Genomic DNA, 21986 nt, shown 5'->3' on the forward strand with positions numbered 1-21986 from the left:
GGGAAAGAGAAATCGGTAACGCCCATTTGAAATCGGAAAAATATTAACTGATTGGCCAGAAGAGACAAGAAATTGGAGGCCGAGTTGCACGCACACTCGCGTTCAAATACGAATAGAGGAAGTACGGATGATTAGAGCAGATCGTCTTCTCCTCGGCTCTTCTATCTTTGCAATGAATCTTTCACTGTTTGTATACATATATTATTAGGTAGCATTCCCACGTGACTACTGAGAGTGCGGCGAAGAACGAGAGGGAATAACGAGCCGTCAGCTGTTTCACTTCAGAACTATTTTCTTACGACTGAACACAAGCGTGCACATGAATGTCAATTTGTAATGTGTAAATTATTTTACTTAACTAAAAAGCACTTAAAGTCCATGTTTCAACAATATTGCTTTTCTTTGCGTCTTTTACGCTATTTAGATGTGGAGTCATTTAAATTTTGAGTGATTTAAACGGTAATTGCTGTCCTTTCAAAATGAAAGTCGCTTACCTGTCGTTATTAAACATATCAAATTTCTTCGCACTCTTACATTACATTAGACGATTTGTCAATTTCAATAAATTTCGATGAATAATACTTTTTCAATTAATACAAATTACCTGCAAACCTTAAGTGCAATGTATCTAATAACTAGCATTTTATGATAATGTTTAGCAAAAAAAAATTTTTTCTCCCTTATTTTTATAATTTATCCATCGGTAGCTTCTCTCCTTTTAAATCCTTTGCGCATCAAGTAAATAATCTATTCGCATTGACTTTCCTTCATTAGCCTCTACTACTTACCACTTTATAATCAATATTAATTATATCGTTAATTTGATATTTGATACTCGAATATTCGTAACGTTTATTTTGAAATATCTATTATTTATTTATCGCATAATATTATCATGGAATTTTGTATATTAATATTCACATTCAAAACAGTTACTTCTTCTTATTATGAAAAATATCTAACTAGTTGAATTTCTTTTTGTTCTCATTAAAGTAACTAGCATGCAATTTAAATTATAATTTATAACATTTCAAACATTCAATTACCATGAAAAATTAATTAGAATTTTTAATTTTCATTCCCCTGCGCGCTGTAATTTATATTTTCAACTATTTCAGATACTTTAATTTATTATAAATGAATTCATATTTTTCATTTGGATTTTTTATTTTTTATTTTTTATGAATTTCGTATTTATTTAAAAAATCGATTATTCTAACAAATTTGTAGTTTAGCGTTAATTAGGCATGACAATCTCATGCTTTACAATGTTTAAGATTATCTTTAACCATATATATATATTGAAACGAATAAATGTGTGGGAAAATTTTTCATAATTTATTTCCTCAGTAAATAACTGCGATTAATGCTTCATTTTATAGAATGACAATGACATGTTGACAGATGAGAGAACAAAGTTAAGAACAAAGTGGATAATCAATATTTATAATTCGCTTGGTCGGCCAATTAATGGAATTGATTTTACGAGATTAATTTATCAGCCAATATACGAGGATCAATGAAATATTATTTATTACAAGAATCCATATAATCTCGCTTAAACGTCATACGTAGGCGGATGCGTGAATTAGTGGAAAATGTGTTGAGTCCATTAAAGAGTTTTTTCGTAACCTTAAATTCTTGGCTCTTCTTCTTCTTCTTCTTCTTCTTCTTCTTCTTCTTCTTGTTGTTGTTTAACCGAAAAGCGTTTGATCCACAAGCCGAAAGACGAATAAATCCCTACTAACTCTTGGCCATTTAATTCGAATGTCGACTTTCCAAGATTCCCACGCTAGCCAATCAATGTCTTACAGTCGAATCATCTTCTTCTATTTGCTTCCGTATAGCCATCCACTTAACCTTCGTATTATCGAACGACGGAATACCTTTAACTTCAATATCTCCTGCTTGAACATTATCATTTGACAATTCGGTTTCTCGTCTATCTTCTTATATAATTAGCATCACAAGTACTTATTATTTATTAGGTATCACTACTTAGTAAACGTACTGTAGTAAAGTACTTATTGTCATTGCGACACTTGCATATGCTTATTATTTATAATACGTCTAAATGTTTAATGAATAAAATAAGATAAAATTAAAAATTTTCTTATTATGGAATTTGTTAAAAGCAAACAAAAAAAAAAAAAAAAAAAAAAAAAAAAAAAAGAAAAGAAAAAAATAGTAATTCATGGTAATGCAAATTAATCACGCATTGTATGAATTTTTTTTTTTTTTTTTTAAATACATGTAAGTTTTGTTTGGAATTACAGCTTATATGAACAAACAATTCAATTTTAAATGCAATACTTTTAAACTCATAGTCTTAGCCAAAGTAATATTGCTAATATTTCACATATTCTTTTAATAGATAATTTTACGTGCAAACGTTATATCTCCTACGCTTCACTAAATTCGCGATATTAAGAAATATCGTAGTAAAGATACTTGCCGTTTTTACTTGAATCTATTGCCTCGTCGTTTCTCTCTCTCTCTCTCTCTCTCTCTCTCTCTCTCTTTTGCTTTTTCCTTTACTTTTTGTTTTTTCATTTTGGCCATTATTTTGAATATTTTCTGATAGTATAACATTTCTTGAATTTTCTCGAATAATTTTCGATGTCCAATAGTAAATTGTCGCTTTTATCTGCGCTTCGAGTAGATTTTCTATTGAATAGGCATTTTTTCGACTCATAATTGTTTATAGTATAGCTGCGCAAGTATATACATATATTTGATAGGAATAAGGAATGATTCCCAGACAGATAAGAGGAAATGTTACTATGGCTGATTTGCTGCGGCTGTCCATGCGCGTGGAGAGCTATTCGAAACGGTTGTAAAGGCCAATTGATATTGTAAAAGGACTATGTTTTCACGGATTGACTCGAGGTCTGGAGAGAATATTATTAAGAGATGCTGCACTAATCAATTTAAAGCAAAAAGAATATTTCAAGTTTCTCATTATGTAAAAGCCTTTCAAATTATTCATTAGAATTTTCTCTATATTATATATTATGATGAACCATATACCGTCATAGTTACCTAAGAGAAATATTATTATTCATCAGCTTAATAATATAATTTGAGAGGTTTGTTAGTTAACTTTATCATCCCTTTATATCCCTCTCCCTCTAACCCTCTCACTCTCCTCCTTCTCGTTCTCGTTCTTCATATTCCGTTCAAATGCATTCGGCACGTACAATGATTATAAAGCAATTAGATTAAATCACGATGCTCAAGGTAATAAAAAAAAAAAAAAAAACGAAGCCGATGATCAGTAAAATTCTATTATAATAATTAAAAAGCAGATGGTTCACGGAACGTACGATTATTAATAAAGAAAAATTAAATTGAGTCTATGCTCGTAATGATGACCGCCGCGTAAACTCAAACATGTAGACACCTGTGAAACAATGTTGGCTTTATCGTAAGAGATCGATCGAATTATACGTTCTCTTTGATAATTAAAATTCACAATTATTAATCATACAGTCCAACATCTCGTGATACACATGCATTAGTGATTTTTTTCGTCCTACGAAGCGTATCGCTTGCCGACCCATCGACAGCAAGCATCGTAAAAGGCAGATTCGCGCTCCACTTTCTCTACGGCTACTACACGCACAAAAGACAATCGAGCCGAACCTTTTGATCAATTCTCGCTCATATCGAAATCCACCGATTTCTACTTCTTCTATAGCTAACTCTCTTCTTGCATTTATATATTTATGTAAACAATTACCGTAAAGAATCACTGCCCATGAAAGATTCTGATCACGTATAGGCAACCCAAAGCCTATTTTAGGGTAGAGGAATCGAGTCGAGAGACGGGAACAACATCTGGCTGAGTACTTTAGTTGGACGATAGATTCTTTAATTTCTTTATTGATAAGCGCTGAATGGCTATTACAGCTGGCTTATTACACTATTCTTATTATCTTTATTTTATTGATGGGATGAAGTAATTTTTAAAAGGAAAGGTCATTTCGAGGGTGACCTATGCGAGATGCCCAATTTGTCGAATTATCATTCCAACTTGCAATTAAAAGCTTCATCTTTAGAGGAAAAAGAAAACTTATAGGAATTTATGGTAGGTAAGCCGCAGAATACGTAATTCTCCGGAGCAAACATATTTATTACGATGAATTTCGCCGAGTATGCGCATTTCAATGCCCATCAAGACATATTACAAATAATTGCTTAATTAACGAAACTAAAGACGTCATATAAATATATAGAGACAATAGATAGTGTTGGTTTATCTCGAGCTCGTGAGCCGCCTCTTTAACATCGGCAAGAATAGGAGAATTACGAGGAAGACATCATTGAAACGGTAAAAAGGATGTAATCGATCCTCCGCGAGGCCCGGTAATTATTCACAATGAATAGAAGACGTGGCTCGGCCACTAGCTCAATCTCGCCGAGCATCTAAATATTCGTCGATCGACGCTCCAATGGGACTCCCCACCCCACCCCACCCCCACCACCCACCAACAAAACTTCCCCTCTCTGCCCCTCAACCACGCAATCACAATCCGGTGGGCAAAAAATTGTCGACAAAATTGTAGCTCCGAATGTGCATAAATAGGACATTGGCATAGAGTCGAGGTGTCGAAGCGCTTACCCCTTCAAAGCCCCTTCAAAGCTCCTTCGGCCACATCCTTGCGCGTAACGGCTATTATTTCGACCCTGCCAATTACGGGGAAGTCCGCCTCGAGCGAGACATCGGCGAGATCAAGTGCGTCTATCACCGAACGCGGATTACGCGATCCCTGTTGGGTTATGACGGTGGGTGGTAAAGGGGGCGTAGGGGGATTGTGATGGGGCGGGGGGAGAGAGAGAGTGAGAGAGAGAGAGAGTGAGAGAGAGAGAGAGAGGGGGCGAGAGAGAGAGAGAGAGAGAGAGAGAGGAAGGGGTGGCGGCGATGCGTATGTGCGTCGAAGTTTAACGATGTTACCGCCTTGTGCAATTGAAATATTACGGTCCATTTACTGCTCATTTTGCCCTTCTTCTTCCAAAGCAGCAGACGCCGCGATTGCGAGCCCTGATTAAACAAAACGAGCATTGATTTATTTGCGCGATGGCTACGTGAAAGTCTCTTTATTCTAAGTTCGTGTCGTACGGTCTTTTTTTCGTTTCTTTTTCTTTACCTTTTTTTTTTTTTTTTTTTTTTTTTTGCTTTTTGCTATTTCTTTCTGTTTCCGTCTTTTTTTGTTCTTTTTTTTTTTTCTTATTTATCCGAGTAATTGAATACCGGCTGCAATTTATACAATGCGATAACTTAATTGTTTTTATTTAAAGCTTCCCGAGGGTCTTAATTAACTGCTTTATTCTTTTGCGTGCCAAAAATACATTAATTTTGCAAGTTAGATTTACTTGATTGCCGTCATTATGCGTGAGTTACATTGAAAAATTGTTTACGAGTATAAAATAGATTAGCTCACTTTGCCAGTAATTCAATACTTTGAATATTTCTAAAATTTCAATATTACAAAGTAGTTCATTGAAATTATAAACTGTTAAATTGCTATCGAATGTATGCTAAGAAGGTCATCTATCAACTTTGAAATCAATTCTTATCATTATTTCCATAAGGCATATCCAATCCCTTTCAATTGACATATTTTCAGTATTTCAGTAAGGCGTTTAATTTCTAATTCACACAATTTCATTTTACATTCGTGCGTTGCAAGTCTAATGAGACTTAGAAATTCTGAAATTTTCACGGGTATTAATTATACATAATTTAAATTGATTATTATAATATTATAATTTTTATTTCATATATTTCTATTCGTCAGTTGATTATACTGTAATGTTATTAATTAATTTTACTAATTAATTGTAATGTTAAAATTTTAAAACCGTAATTACGACGAAGTTACCTTAATGCCGCTTTACATAATTGTAGTAAAAATGTAATTCTACATTAAATTCGTAGCATAGTTAGTTGCCAATAGATGGAAAATGCATTGACAAATTGCTGAAAAGCTCTTTCTCCGATTAAGATAGACGAAAGGCAAATCGAATGGTTGGAACGTTTCAATAAAAATGCCGACATAAAGAATTTCAGGAATGCAGAGATCCAGAACGTAAACTTAATAAGCGCATGATCAAAGAGAAGTATGGCACTATCTAACATAAGCAGTTAGACCATAACGCGACTTTGGCTTTATCGCCAATTAAATCTAGACTAGCGGACTGGCATCGACCAAGCGTTATTATTCCTCTAAAGACACCTCGATTCCCATACGTAAATGTACTTAGATAAAGCGCACGGGCATCATAAATTCTTTTTCTCGAATCTTTACGAGCCTACTTCTAATGATCGCGTTGTTCGGAGAGAAAATTATCGAAAATCAAAGTGAAACTTGATGAACGCTTGGCTTATAAATTTCACTTTGTCTTTAAAAGACACGCATAATATTAAAGCTACCACTACCAAGCTCTTGTGTAAGTTTATTAATTTATGGTATATAAGTATGGGAAAGTAAATTGAAATATTTTAGCAGCGTTATATTTAATAAGCGCATTCATTATCTCAAGGGATACATCTGCCCGTAGTCCCGTAACTCATCATATTATACGAATATTTCTTAGAAATCTTCTAGCTACGGATATTATACCATGGACTTATGGCCAATAATAATAACCAATCGAGACATTCACGTGGGTTTTTATCTTTTTTTGTCTCTTTTGTTTATTATTATTATTATTTTTTTTTGCTTTTCTTTAAGCACTTATATAATAAGCTCAAATAGACGCTTTAATGCTTATTTCAAAGCCACTAAATTTCGTTGCCTCGTCATAGTCGGATTCCAGAGCTCAGCCTGCAAATTTCTTTTTTCTCATTTTAACTTATGCCCTATGGATATACTGCGCAAGCACCAAAGTTCTATCAGCCGCAAGAGGTACGAATCTCGCGTGTACTTTATTTTGCATTGGATATCAAACAAGAGGTTACTTAATTGTCTAGCGTATCTGCTCCTGCCTCGACAATTCAATTGTTTTCCAACAGCATTTGTAGTAGATCCAAGAGAGTATTATTGTTGTAAAATATAGGCAGCTTGTAATTCTACGGAGACGCGTATTTATCTCAATTATTCAGAATTACAACGATAACTAAATTAAGCTTATCCATTATTTGGATAGCATTGACTACGTATATTATCAACTAGCGCTGTGTTTTATCAAAATTGATAAATAAAATAACCCATTTCTGCAAGACGAAAATGCTCTCGATTCGTTATTTTCATACCGATGTGTATGCACAATGTTGGTTGAACATTTTTTTCTCCCCTACATGTCAGAAAACAAAACCTATACTTTATACCACTTAGACGTGATTTAATTCCTCATAGCGGCACTTATTTTCTTTTCCTTAAAATATTTCTGTGCCGCGGAGTAATCTCTTTCCACGGTTTGCCAAATTGCCAGCTAAAATAACCATTCGATATATATTCTTTTTCATTACTAAATAATATCATAATATAAAATCACTCTGTGTGCATTCTAATATGTAGAAAGAGACGTGTCGCCTTAATTGCTTTATGCGTCTCATTAAAATTTAAATCATATCTACGTTTTATTAAGTGGATGTCAATCAGTGCTTTTAATCTTCGAATGATGTTACGGATTCATTTATAATTAATTTTTCATTAACATATTTACGAATTAACGCATACTTAAATGCTTAATATTTTCTTAAATCGCTTAATATTCAAAAGTAATGATTACTTGGACGTTAACATGTCGGTATTAGCACAAAATCAAACTGCTAGCCGACATGTTAAAAGATTAGCATAAACTTACCCATCAATTTATTATGTTGATGCAGAATCTTATTTGAAAAGTATGAAAAACAGCATCGCTTAATCTATTTATGTGGTATTTGTGAACGACACTCAATGTGACGCTAAAACGATATTACGTTATAATCAAATGTTAATTCAATATTTTTCGATATATTATTTTGAACGTCTCCGTAAATGGAATCTATTGATTCATGCGTTAATTATTATTATTTATTTGCATCAATGATACCATTCGTTTGCCATTTATAATTCATGTTAAATAAACTTACAACCAAGAGATAGTTTGAATGTTTTATTATGAATCGAATGTTTTTAATTTAATGCCATATCATAATAAAATAAAGTTGTATATATTTACTTTCGAACACCAAAAAATTATGATAATATGTAAAATATATCGTTCGACAAATAATTTTTTTCGACAAATAATATGAATTTATTGAATTATTTGTGATTGGCAAATTATAATACATATATATATATATATATATATATATATGTATATTTATTTGTGATTACATCACATCCAAATCGAGTATAATATGTGTAATCAAATTAATTAATTAATTAATTCTCCTAAGGATATTTAACAAATTCTCTTTTAAATATAATTATGTCAAATTTTATTTTTATTTAATTTCGATACATTTTTCATATTCAATTTGAAATATTAATTTAAATTCTTTTATAAGAACTTTTAACGAAAGATTTTAATTCACTATGATTTATTCAGTGAAACATCTTTATTTATTTATTTAATTTACGTACACTTTCAATAATTCTATTTAAAAGAAGGTAAATAAAATTTAATCATCAAAGAATAGTATTTTCATATTATTTATTAGCAGTCGTTAGCGATATATGACTAAGATGATTTCTGAAATTTACTTACATATAACTTCTTAACCACAAGCTTTCTAAATTCTATAAGAAAAATAACAAATAATTAGAAAAATTCATTAAATATTTATACTATTTATATAGTATACCTATAAAATTGGAAAAATGATAATGTACCATCTCTTAAAAATTATACATATAAGACACGATTGTTTGGTGAAATGCATATAATGTAAACTAAATACGGAAGTTGAAAAATAATAAATCTCGTAACGCAGTGTTTAGTTTTTCTTTGGTCTGAAGTTATTGACGTAAATTAACCCCCCCCCCCCCACCTCAATTACATGGCTCATAGAAATATTGATTTATTTACTTAAAACTATCAAATATTGATATTAATAATGTTTCATTTGATGCCTACATTTATGTCCCCGCGCGCGCGCGAACACACACGCACACACGCGCATCCACCCAACTACACACACACACGCACGCACGCACGCACGCACGCACGCACATATATATATATATATATATATATATGTATATACACACATGCATACAGATATACGTGTATATAAGCTTTTTCATTTTTTAATAATCCAAGTAATTGTTTAATATAAATGAATTTTAGTACAATTTGTAATCATCAAATTATTACGAATAAAGTATATTATTTGGAAGATATCTTTGATTTTCTAACATTAAATGTAATCGTTATAAGTACCACTTCTGAAAGTATATAAAATAAAAAATCCATAAAAATTATTGTTAATAGTAACTAACTATTACTTATTTATCTTTATTATTTCTTTAATATGTATATGTCTCAGATTTCATAAATAATAAAGTGTAGTGTAGTAAAAGAAGTATAGTGAAGTATAAAATTCTTGCTTGTTAAATTAAAATCACGTCTTTCAATAGTAATTAATTGAAAATAATATTTATCATTGAAATCACAACCAATTCATCTAAATATCTATTAATTATTTGTTAAATAACGAATATATATTGTGACTACTAATATTAAATGAAATTATGAATTTTTACATTGCAGTGAAAGAGCTAAAGTTTGTAAATAATAAAAATATCTATTGTTATACTTAAATAATCTTAAACAATAATTAAAGTGTTGTAAAAATGTTTATTTTATGACTTTGTACAATTTATATATTAAACAAGAATAATAAAAAAAAATTTACAACAATAATGTAATAAATTTCAAGATTCTTGTTAATCGATGTAAATTTTAATTTCAATTTAAATTTAATTCAGAAAATTTTTAATTAGTATCTTTTGTTATTATTAAAGGGCGGATATAATATATTGCAAAAAAGATGAATAATGTAAATTTAATGATACGAGAAGCTTTCGCAAGCATACAGAATTTGAATACAATTTGAGATGGATTTTCAGTTTTAATTCGATAAATTTTTAATTAACTATAACAATACATCATTAGGAAGGAACGAATCCTTCAGAATTGCAATGGTTATTTGAATGGAAACGTGAATTCCATATTTAAGTGATTCGTAAAATTAGTGTATGATGTCTTTTATTCATAAATAAATATATACAAATCAACAATTTGGTTTATAACAGTTAAAGAGAATATGTTTTTATAATTATAAAAATGAATGTATAAAAATTTTAATCGCTAAGCTTTACATTTAAAATATAATAGAGAAATATCTTCAGCGACAAATGGCAAATACATTTGAAGAATATTTTTTAAAAGTCATAATGGAATATTAAGGACGAATAGAATAAAACCGAATTGAAATTGAAAAATATTCTTTTTTTTTTCTTATGAGTATTTTTTAAATTTATATTTAAGTATTTTTTACGTTATAACTTCCGACAGCGTAAAATATTAATTATCCTAGAGTAACATAATTACTATTCTCATCGTCATTTATACATGTTTTCTTAATATTTTTTAATCCATAATATAGATGCAATAGCTGAATTTCTAATGCTCGTTGAACATATTTCCATGAATTATTATTAAGCATTATTTTTATTTCAATTTTTCGGTATATCAATGTCGAATTGATTATCACGCGGATATGCTTGTATAGCGATTTGGGGGCTTATCATGAAATAACCTGGTTACGTTCGCAATCGAGAAAGAGAACAGGAAAAGGAGGATTGAAAACGATAGCTTACTGCTTGATAAAGTCGTACTTAAGTTATAATAAGGCTCCGATGATGGTGTATGGCTAGTATCAATTTAATTCGTAATAAACGTAAAATCGCATTACTTGGAGTTGATAATTTGTTTTCTTTCATTTATGCACTCCTTAAACTAATGATTAGATTAGCAGATTCTTCCGATTACTCAAAGTGCTATTTTTCACAAATTTTTTCATTAAATTTTTATACGTAAATATTTAATGGATAATTATTAAAAACCTCGGGTTCTCGATCAAATCAATAGAGGTATTGGAAATTTCATAAACAATTAGCATTTACCAATATCGAATTCACCTTATTTATTTCCTATTAATGTTAAACTTATTCTGTATAAAACCATACTAAATAACATTTATCGGGATTATTAAAAAAAAAAAAAAAAAAAAAAACAAAAAAAAAAAAAAAAAGGATCATAATTAATGAAAATCTCATGAAAAATACAATTTCAAGATCATTAAACTAGTTTTTGCTGCAAATGATCACGTGTACATTATCATGAAAAATCAAAGCATTCAAATTGGCAAAAAATTTATTATTTATATATTCGCTGTACTAATTAAGCTAATCAATCGTATAATTGAATAATTAAATACGATATTTATAGATTAATGCGGTGAAGAAATTTTTCAATTTTTCATTATTCATATAAAAATGACAATTTTGCGGACAAATTTTTTCATTGCAAAGTATACGATTAAATATTGCTATTGTTTGAACATTAATTATATTCAAAATATAGCTTTATAATATTCATCTTTTAATAATCTCAATTACAAATAGAATTCTATATAATGATTGTGCTTGTCTCGGAGTTTATCAATTCAAATTCATATTTTCTTTTTTTTTTTTTTTTTTTGTTTTTTTGTTTCAAATAATAGAATCTATTGAACTGGGTTAAATAAACGCGCAAAAAGTATTTACAATTTTTATGATATAATATTCGGCATACTCTGACATAATATGTATTCATCCGAATTTATTTAAACTGCTGAAATAACTTTAGAGGCCTGAATTTTTCTCGAAGGTGGATCAGCGGCAGTGAGTTAATTGCAATCTCATGTATAATCTTGATTCTCTCTTATCTTTTTTTCGAGCAAGCCAGTCGACTTTAAATACAATCACTCGACGCATACGATTAAGTATCAAGGAGTGGAACCGCATTATATGCACGGAAAAAGGACAAATATAGTTCAATATAAAGAGAAAAATGGAACAAGAAACTCAACATTGGCTTACCCTTTATTCCACTTGAAAAGTCATATGATAAATTGAACCTCATACTGTTCAATCATATTTACCGTTTCAATTTACTTTATTTCGAATAAGATCTTTATTATTCTTGAAATAATATATAAACTTAATGATAATATATTAAACGACATTTAATAATAATTTACATATCCTTAGAATTTGCATTAATGCATTTTTACATGCATTAGGTAAAATGTCGCATTAATTTTATTATATTTGCGTACATTAAATGTACACTAATTTTCGTAATATATTGCCGTGATTTCTTTATCAATAAATTATATATTTATATAACATTTTATTAAATTTTTGCATTTGACTCGACATATGTATTCACATGCATAAATATATAATATCCATTGATATTATATAGTTCAATTTTTAAATCATAAATTATTCAATATAAAATATTATTTGACCCTTTCTGTTATAAGGAAAAAAAAAATTATTATATTGTCTGTCTTTATGTAAAAGATAAAGTCAAATTAAACATTTGCAAAATATGTGTCGAAGAAATAAAATAAGACTACAAATAATAATTAAATAAATAATATTTGTTAATAATTATTCGATTATTAGTTATTTTTATTGATGTATGTTTGAAGAATGAATTGATGCCGATATATTTATAATTAATATATTTAGAAATGCCTTAATAAATGAAGTTAATATGAAAATTTTGTATGTAGTGCACGAAAGGAATTAATATTTTTCTTATAATAAAAAAGTCTAAAGAATACCCCTTAACGAAGATTAATTTCGTGCTCGATATTTTATCGAACGCTGATTTAATATCAATTAAAAAGATTAATACGATACTTTAATACCTTCAAAGTATGAAAAAGTTTATAAAATGTCATATTGTAGCTACTCTCTCTCTCTCTCTCTCTCTCTCTCTCTATATATATATATATATATATATATAATATATATCTGTGACTCTGTGTATAGGTGCGCGCGCGTGTGTGTGTGTGCAAGTGCATGGACTGCGAGTGTGTCTGTATGAAATAAAACTTACGGCTTGAAGTGTGAGAGATGTTTGTTTATTCAATCTCGATTTCATCACAGATCCATTTTTCTTTTTTTTTTTTATTATCAACAATATCACACGTAAAACGAAGCGTATTAATTACACTAGTTATTAATTAATAATAATAAGATTTACTGGATATTTTATTAAATATGAATAAATTCCTTGACACGACACCTAAGAATTAATTAAAAATATACTATAAGAAGTAACATAAATATATCTTTTGTATTTTGTCGAGTCCATCATTGCATTGCAACTGATAGCTGTTATTTCTTAATTCAGCAATAGTTCAGCAATACAAGATGTAGTCTTTTGTCCACGATAATTATTACATTGATCGTAAAAGTTTATATTATAAGAGAGGCTCTTAAACCAAATGTTATGGTGTACCGATAAAGTAGGAATCTATGCCATTATAAAATACATTGATAACTACTATGGATAACTATAGCTACCATATTTGTAGGCACTGATCTCATAATTAATCCTCACGGTGTATTTTATCGTTACAGGGCTCAGGATGCGGTGGATCGGTTACGTGGCTGCGATACTCTGGTGGTCGGGTATCGCCAGGTCTCTCAGCTCCATGAATCGAGGTCAGATATATAGTCTTTATACACGCACGCGGGTACTCGCGGCCACACACAAGCACACGCGCTCTCTCACTCACGCGGGTGCACTTGTTCGCACAAGATTTAAGCCTCTTGCGTTTTCTTGCGCAATCGTTGGCTTGGATTCGATTCGACATTGACTTGATCAATTGGAACTAGGAAAATCATCGTCATGATCGATCGTCCGCAAATCGATGATCCGCTTCCAAATATGCCATGAAAATTATTTTTTGATTATCTCAACTTGTTATTAGTAGAATTTTACGTGAGCTCTCGTTACTCTCCTAGTATTAACGTTGTATTACGAATAACAAATAAAACGCGTTTGACGAGTTGGGCGGGGGGAGAGGGTTAAGTTTCTCGAGACGTACAATTTGTAAATATTAAATTTCTTCTAATTATATGTATAAGTTTGAGGCATTGATAAGAAGATTTATTATTAAAAATAGAATAGGGCTAATTAATCGATTCGCGAATAAAAAATATAATTACGTATAATTTAAAAATCGATTTGCTGCCAAGAGGAGAAAGAAATTTCGTGAAACGTTGAACATAGCGTTTGAAAGTTTACATGAATTTACGTTTACTCTGCTGGGTAATTGATTTTTTAAAAGTTAATAATTTATCGCATTACCTATAATCGGTGCTACTATTTATTATTTATTGTCGATGATTGGCCAAAATGTCTCTAAAAAGTCAAACTATTTTCTAACCTGAGATTCTCTTGGCTTGTTTTATCCATGTAAATAAAACTTTGATGCTACTTCCATTACCATTCGCAATGTATATTTACGATACTAGATCTACGTGGAATATCTATCGTTAATTACATATATTCGATTTCGGCCATTGTTATAAACAATTAAATATAATTGCGTATTAAATATCAAAAATTTACATTGGCATTAATAATATTGAATCTATTATTAAAATTCATCATTGATAAGAATGAGATTTGATTACAAAAAAAAGAAAAGAAAAAAAAAAAAAAAAAAAAAAAAAAAGCGTACTCGAACGTCACTTGCACTTGTCATGAAGAAATAGTCATGAAATCAATCCTTCGAAAAACGTTTAATAAAGGATTTACCCGTCAAACTACGGATACGTAAAAGTGACATTTTTATTTACGTTTGAGGAGTAATAGCTGCGGCGGATATAAACGATCGAGCAACAATCACTCGCGCACAATTCTCCACATATTAATTAATCTGCACTTAAACGCCATGGTTATCACTCACCGTTAAATGACATTATTAAAATAAATTAAATAAAGTGTCCAGCCTCGATCGACCCACCGGCGGCGGTTTTGTATCGATAAAAACCAGCGCTCGTGCCCCCCCCTTACCCCCACCCCCCGGCCCTGCTCGGCGATATTAACGAGAAAGCCAAGACGAGGACGATAAAGGTTAAGAGTAAAATGCATTATTCGCAGGCTACAAGATAAGTCCGAAGCCGTGTCGAGTGCCGGGCCAGCCGAACGTCGAGGGCACGTGCATGTTCGTGTGGGAGTGCATAAAGTCCGAGGGCACGCATGTGGGTGTGTGCGTGGACACGTTCATGTTCGGCAGCTGTTGTATCCACAACGCGACGTCGAACAGCGTCGGTAGTGGAGCGACGACGCACCCGGGCGGACCCGCGACGACGACGACGACAAAGACGACGACCAAGACGACGACTGCGAGGACGGGAACGTCGGCGGCCGGGTCCGCCCCCACTAGTCACGTGACGGCTTTGCAAGTCGTCTCTCAAGGTTTGTTCTCTCGGTCCTTCGGCGACTATGTCAAACGATCGCCTCCTTCCTATCCCTAACGAAGGGGCTCTCCTTAACCCAATTAAGGAGTGCTGTCGCGGCAGGATCAATTCCCGTCCGATCAATGCGTCCATGTTTCTTCCGTAACGTGGCGCGCGCGAACGATTTAACGCAAAAAACTTATAAATCCCAGAAGAAACAAAGGTCTTTAATGGTGGATATCCAACCCATCCATCGATTATTCGAAATTCATTATTACCGGACACTAAACTCCAACTGTTCGCAAATTATTATTCCATCGACACATAATCACCTCCCTCCCGTCAACCACCCATCCTCTATAACCCTGTTAGCTAACAGGGCTGTTAGCTAACATATATACCCCCTCACCCTCACCCTCCCCCCTCCGCCCCAATCCCAACCCCCTCTCCAACGCCCTCACCCACCCGCTCCTGTCAAATTTACGTTATTTAAGTTATTAATAAGATTTGCTCCAAGTAGGTGTTCGTAAATTCTCTTAAATATACTCGACATAGTTGCGCCATATGTGTAACAATTATTGAGAAGCTTTGCGAAATAAAATTTCGAAACGAGTCCATTTTTAAATGAACACTCGATAATCATGTGCACGATGGGAAAAGAACATTTTAATCCGATCGCTCCCAATGGTTTCTTAAACTTTTTACATACGACTATTTACTAAATAAAACCGTTTTCTTAATTAATATTTTCTCTGTCTTAAATTGAAAAAGAAAAAAACAGGATAGACAGCTTCCTTCAAATTACTCGAATTTTCCTGAATCATTCTCTTCTGCATATAAGATATCGGCAAAATTTTTCGATTTCGCTACGCTAAAAGGACCTCTTAATGTTAGCTTTACTTTTTACGGCGACGTTCGCACATTTCATGTTTCTATCCTTACCTTTTTATATTATATTCTATGATTCGTAATAATTGTTCTCTGACACGGAATAAATAATTTAAACATTTTATGAAAAAATTATCCAAGCTTCGATCTAATTAAGCTTAAGATACAGTATTTAAAGAATAATCCTTTTATTAAAAAATAATAATAATAATAATAATAATAATAATAATAATAATAATAATAATAATAATAATGATAGAGTCCGATTACAATTTGATTAAACGCAAAATATTAATTTTATTATAAATTCGAGCATATGAATAATCGTGGATTACGTTTATAATTACTTGGAGAGCATAGGCAATAAAATTACGTCATCATAAATTGTCTCACCTGTATTATGCGCAACGTGAACATTAATTAAAATATTATTTTAATTATTAACGTAAGTAATAAATAATAATTAATTAAATCTAAAATACATCACCATTTTCCGAACAAAATGGCAAAAAAAAAAGATGCATCAGCCGGGAATCGAACCCGGGCCGCCCGCGTGGCAGGCGAGCATTCTACCACTGAACCACTGATGCTTCACGTTTCATTTAAACTTCGATTAGTACAAAAGTGATTTTTAAGACTATAAATTTCATAAATATTGAATACCAATTGTCAGGAAACATTGATTGTTCAAATATTTTGATAATCGTTATTGTCGAACATTGTTAAAACAAACAAAATACATATATATACTTTTTTATAATAAATTCATATCCTACCTAATAATGAATTGATCGATTCTCAAATTAAATAATTAATAATAATGACTATTAATCAAATGGATAAATATGAAATTATTTAATAAATAATACTAAAACGTTTCTTATATCTTATTTCGGATTTTAATTCGTATTCGCATAAGCATTGTCGTTCGATTTGAATTATATCGTTGCTTGAAAGGAGATAAAACTATACTTACTTAGAGACTGCTAATAAAGATTTTCTATTGGCTATTGTCTGATTGAACGTAACGCCATTAAAAATTTCAGAGATTATTAGAAATTTAACTTTGAATTATTCGAGTGAAGAGTAATTGTATAAGGCAAATCGTTTAATCGCATATCGTTTCTTCAATTTTCTTATATACGACTGCAGAGACATTAGAAAAATGTACATAAATAACCTTATGAAATTCGTAACAACGTAAAATGCATTATTACGAGAAAATTATGATAAATGTTATTGCTGATGAATAAGGTGTGCATTCCTCGAGATTATTTATGCGCATAATTATTTTTCATAGCTCCGAGTAAATATAATTAATTTTTACATATAATCAATATACAATAATGTAATATAATGTAAATTAATCCGCATCTTACCAATAAATAGCAATTTCATGTACATAGAAAGTTTTAAGGACTTGTAATTAAAATACAAGTCGCATCTGCTTTATTTTATAATACATGCACTTTATAATGGCAAATTGTTGCTCGGAATAATTTAGCTGAGGATGAGTGAGCAATATAGTTTGATAGGCGTAGAATTGCATTTTAAATTTAGCGAATACCAGTCACTGATGAAGAAATGAAATTTTTTCACATTATAAAATTAATTCCCTTGGCTCCCGCGACACACAGTTCATCATACGGCATTGGGGACGACGAGGCAACCGACAAAGCCATTATCCCCTTCAGCTGCGTCGCGTCCACTTTTACAAAAGAGGCCCCACTTGAAACCAAATAGTGGGATGAATCAGGATTACCACAAGCAGCACAACGGCAATAGCAGCAGCTCGCAAATTACGCGGAAACCCCAAAGCGGAATCGGTTCCACCTATGAGAAGCGACCCGAGGAGGACCGACACCATGGCAGCAATAGCCACCACCACCATCACCATCATCACGCTCACAATCATCATCATCAGCAGCAGCAGCAGCAGCAGCAGCAGCAGCATCACTCGGTAAGATAGCTTTACATTGAGCACATTTGCAATATTGTTGAATTATCTTACCGCTTCTCTGGCGCTACAAAAGCAAAATGTCGATTTTATGCACAAGAATTACAATTGAACGTATTAAACTTTTAAAATACATATTTAGACGAAGAGGAGGGCATAAGCGCACATATTTAACGTACTAGAGACACATTTTTTTTCCATCGATATCAAAATCTTGTAAATTTCAATTTCACTTTCGCACCCTTTATTCTCATTTTTATATACAAATTTTTCCATAAATGCTCAATTACAATGGTAAAAGATTTTTCTTTATTAAAGGATTTCTACTTAACGGCTGTTACGCTCGCGTCGATTGGACAGAGCAGTTTCTAATTTTCTCCCCCAACCCAATTACAATTTAAGCTACGATCACGTCCTATGAGAGATAATAATACGCATAATATAATAATAAGCATTCCTTGATTTAAAAACAGAACAATGAAAGCAAAAAAAAAAAAAGAGAAAAAAAAAAACAAGAAGACTGAGAGAAAAAGGTGTGCTTTTAATAATAGGCAACTTGTGTCAAGGCCGTGAATTACTACCGTAAAAGCGCATTTTCTATTAAATATTAATGTATATGACCGTGGAAAGAGTAGCGAAAGGAGAAACCGATGAAAAGCAACGAATAACGTATTTTGTCGCCAATCTCTCAAAGTCATCCACGTAATTTGTTCAGGGCTTCAAGGACAAAGTGTCAAGCTCGCACAACACACTGCTAGTGAGACTGCCAAGTAAGAATAGTGTCAATCAACAACAGCAGACCTCGTCGAGCAAAAACCAAGTGCAGCGCCCGAATTACAGGCCGGGGCACAGACCGAAGCCCTTTCCGGAATCTCGACCGGAGGAAGACAGCAAAACCGACGAGCAGGAGCAAGATCTCCATGTGCAGGAGAGCGTTCATCGACCAAGCATCAACTCGGTTGACGACCACGTGAGCCACAACATTCCGGATTTGCATTATCCGCTTTATAGACTTTTTTCAGCTCGTTGTTTCTTAATGTACCTTTCTAGCGCGAAAAATGTCCCTTTTCTACAAATAAATTTCTACATATATAATATAAATATACATTATTAATAAGAGTACATGAGACAAACGCGAGTTCCTTAACATATGATTACCACTAACATTAGACTTTTAATAATCATATGAATTATTGATCTTAAACTGTCCATGCCGTGAAAGTGGATGCTATTTATACAAAACTTTTCCAAAATTAATGATAAAATATTATCGCAGTTCGTCAAATTCGATTAAATAATTTTCATACAAATTTAACATATAAAAAGCTGACAAGAACAAAGTCACTCTTGTATGAACAACGTCAGGCATTCTTCGTCAGGCAGAGAAAAAGAAGAACAAAATCCTAAGATGCTTATGACCTGTAGAAAGTGCATTCGTTAAACTCCTGCGTGTAACATGTTGCCAGGATGTTACGGACAAGCTGAAGCATCCCGGGCTGAACATAATACACACGGTGAGGCCCCAGTGGGCGACGAAACCGGCCACCTTCATTGGCCGGCCCACGGCTTCCGAGTACCCCAAGCCGTACTTCTCGGTGAAGACGACGCAGACGAGCTCGAGCACGACGACGAAGCGCCCGCACTCCTCGAGGCCCGGTCTAGCCAAACCCACGACGTCGGCTGCTTCCGTTTCCTACTACAGTGGCCATTCAAACAGGTATGCCTCCCACCCCCTTGCAACTCCCACAGGCGATCTATGGATTTTGTAATGACGATTGCACTTATACGGTGGCTCAAGCCACGGTGTGGCGTTATCGCGAAACATTTTACATGAAACCGGGGCAACTCGATTATCATTTTGTATTGCACGGACGTGATTGAGCTTGCGCTTCAGTCGGTGACAATTTTACTTCCAAAAGTAATAGCACACGATACTTTTAACTATGATTGCAATAATATTAACATATTCAATGAATAATGTGATTGATATGATATTAATGTCGTTGGTGGAGCGGTGAATGTTTGTGCGAAAACATAAATTTGCATGGTATTTTAAATGAAGCCGAAGCCATCAAATTCATCAAATTGCACGGACAATCGATTCTAAATACGATTAGTTTTTCATTTATATGAAAACTTTGAGAAATTGTAGACCGAAACTTATTATATTTAAAATACTGTGAAAAAAATCAATTGACTAATCGTTAAATGCTAGTTATTTCAATAGAATTTCTTTCCATCGTTAGCTTCAACGTAAACCACGTACGTAAAACGTAAATGTTTAACGAAATTACGTAGGCCAATAGACACTGTTATTTTATATATTTTCGTAAAAGCTTTATTCTTTCATTCGTTATCGTAATGCCAATTACCGTATCCAACGATTTGAATTCATAATTATTGGAAATTTCAATCGAAGCATTGTCAAATGTTATGCCATCACTAGTAAAACTTTCTCCCAAATACATATAGAAATAAATAAATAGATCTTTAGTTTTTTAATAATACGAAATTTATTAATACACATATAATCAAATTGTACTCTAATTAACGATTAAAGATTTAAACATTTAAAGAAGACAAAATTTCATTATTTTAAATTTGATATAAAATAAAATAATCTTATGATATACAATAAATTTACTTAGAAAGACAGTAATAAATAAAATATGAAATAAAAATAAAACTAAAAGAAAATTTATGCTCTTGTTTTATCTTCTTGTTTTTTTTTTTTTTTTTTTTTTTTTTTTTTTTTTTTTCTACGAATCTGCACAAAATTAAATGAAAACTTCTCACGAAGCCAAGATTTTATGACAACTGTTTTAAAACTAAATGCTTGTTCAGCTTAAGCTAGAAACTAATAAGAAACGCAAAAGAAAGAGGAAAAATAATGCTGATGCAGAGTAAGTGTACTTTGAAAATAAAAACTAAAAATGAAATAGAGAAATAGAGAAATAGAAAAAGTAGAAACTCGCATTATAAAAAAGAGGAAGTCGATTATCTTAATACTATCTAATATATACATAGAGATTGATAAACAATTGTGCACATTATTTAAGTAAATTACAGATATTTACCAAATTTAAGTTCAGTGTCAATCATTTTCACTTTAAAGCACATTTATTTAGTTTCTTTATTTAATTTCACTAATTGTACTGCCATCATCGTGTTTTTAGAATATATCAATATGGCTTTAATCATCGGCACCAATTTTTAAATTTTATTTAATATTTAAATATCCAACTTTAACTAATTAAAACATTTGGTAAAATTTAACCGTGTAATAGTTCATTTTTACATAAAAGATCCTAGAATGCATAGCCACATGTGAATTATTATTGTCGATTTATCAAATTATTATTAACTTTCTACTTTAATTATTCTATTAATCTTGCTAAGTAACAGCGATGTAAAGTATTGGATACGAACCACAATTTTTGAAATAATTAAGTCGACGTGCACATTAAAAATAGATCATACACAATTTTGGCAGCATGACATAATTACACATTGATTACAAAATGTGCAATAGTGTGTCGTGTAATAATCAAGTTGCTTACATTCATGCTTACCAATTAATTCACTGAAAACTAAAATTCTCCAACTTTATCGAGACGGGAGATACTAATGAGAGAGAGAGAGAGAGAGAGAGAGAGAGAGAGAGA

At 31.8% G+C, this 21986-nt stretch overlaps 1 protein-coding gene and 1 non-coding gene across 2 annotated transcripts in view; one reads left to right on the plus strand and one right to left on the minus strand.

Annotated features, from left to right (window-relative positions):
* Positions 1-21986, plus strand: part of LOC105364706 (serine proteinase stubble) — a 72570-nt gene that overhangs the window by 42537 nt on the left and 8047 nt on the right. Inside the window, exons 2-7 of the mRNA XM_011502711.1 lie at positions 13647-13730; positions 15178-15495; positions 18002-18296; positions 18724-18733; positions 19037-19291; positions 19788-20038. Of these exons, the coding sequence (XP_011501013.1) occupies positions 13655-13730; positions 15178-15495; positions 18002-18296; positions 18724-18733; positions 19037-19291; positions 19788-20038 (1205 nt within the window). The 5' untranslated portion in view covers positions 13647-13654. The remainder of the gene's footprint in view (positions 1-13646; positions 13731-15177; positions 15496-18001; positions 18297-18723; positions 18734-19036; positions 19292-19787; positions 20039-21986) is intronic.
* Positions 16884-16954, minus strand: TRNAG-GCC (transfer RNA glycine (anticodon GCC)). The gene has a single exon. It is a non-coding gene; the product is annotated as a tRNA-Gly (tRNA).

Source organism: Ceratosolen solmsi, unplaced genomic scaffold, assembly GCF_000503995.2.
Source record: "Ceratosolen solmsi marchali unplaced genomic scaffold, CerSol_1.0 scaffold10, whole genome shotgun sequence".
Classification (NCBI taxonomy): Eukaryota; Metazoa; Arthropoda; class Insecta; order Hymenoptera; family Agaonidae; genus Ceratosolen; species Ceratosolen solmsi.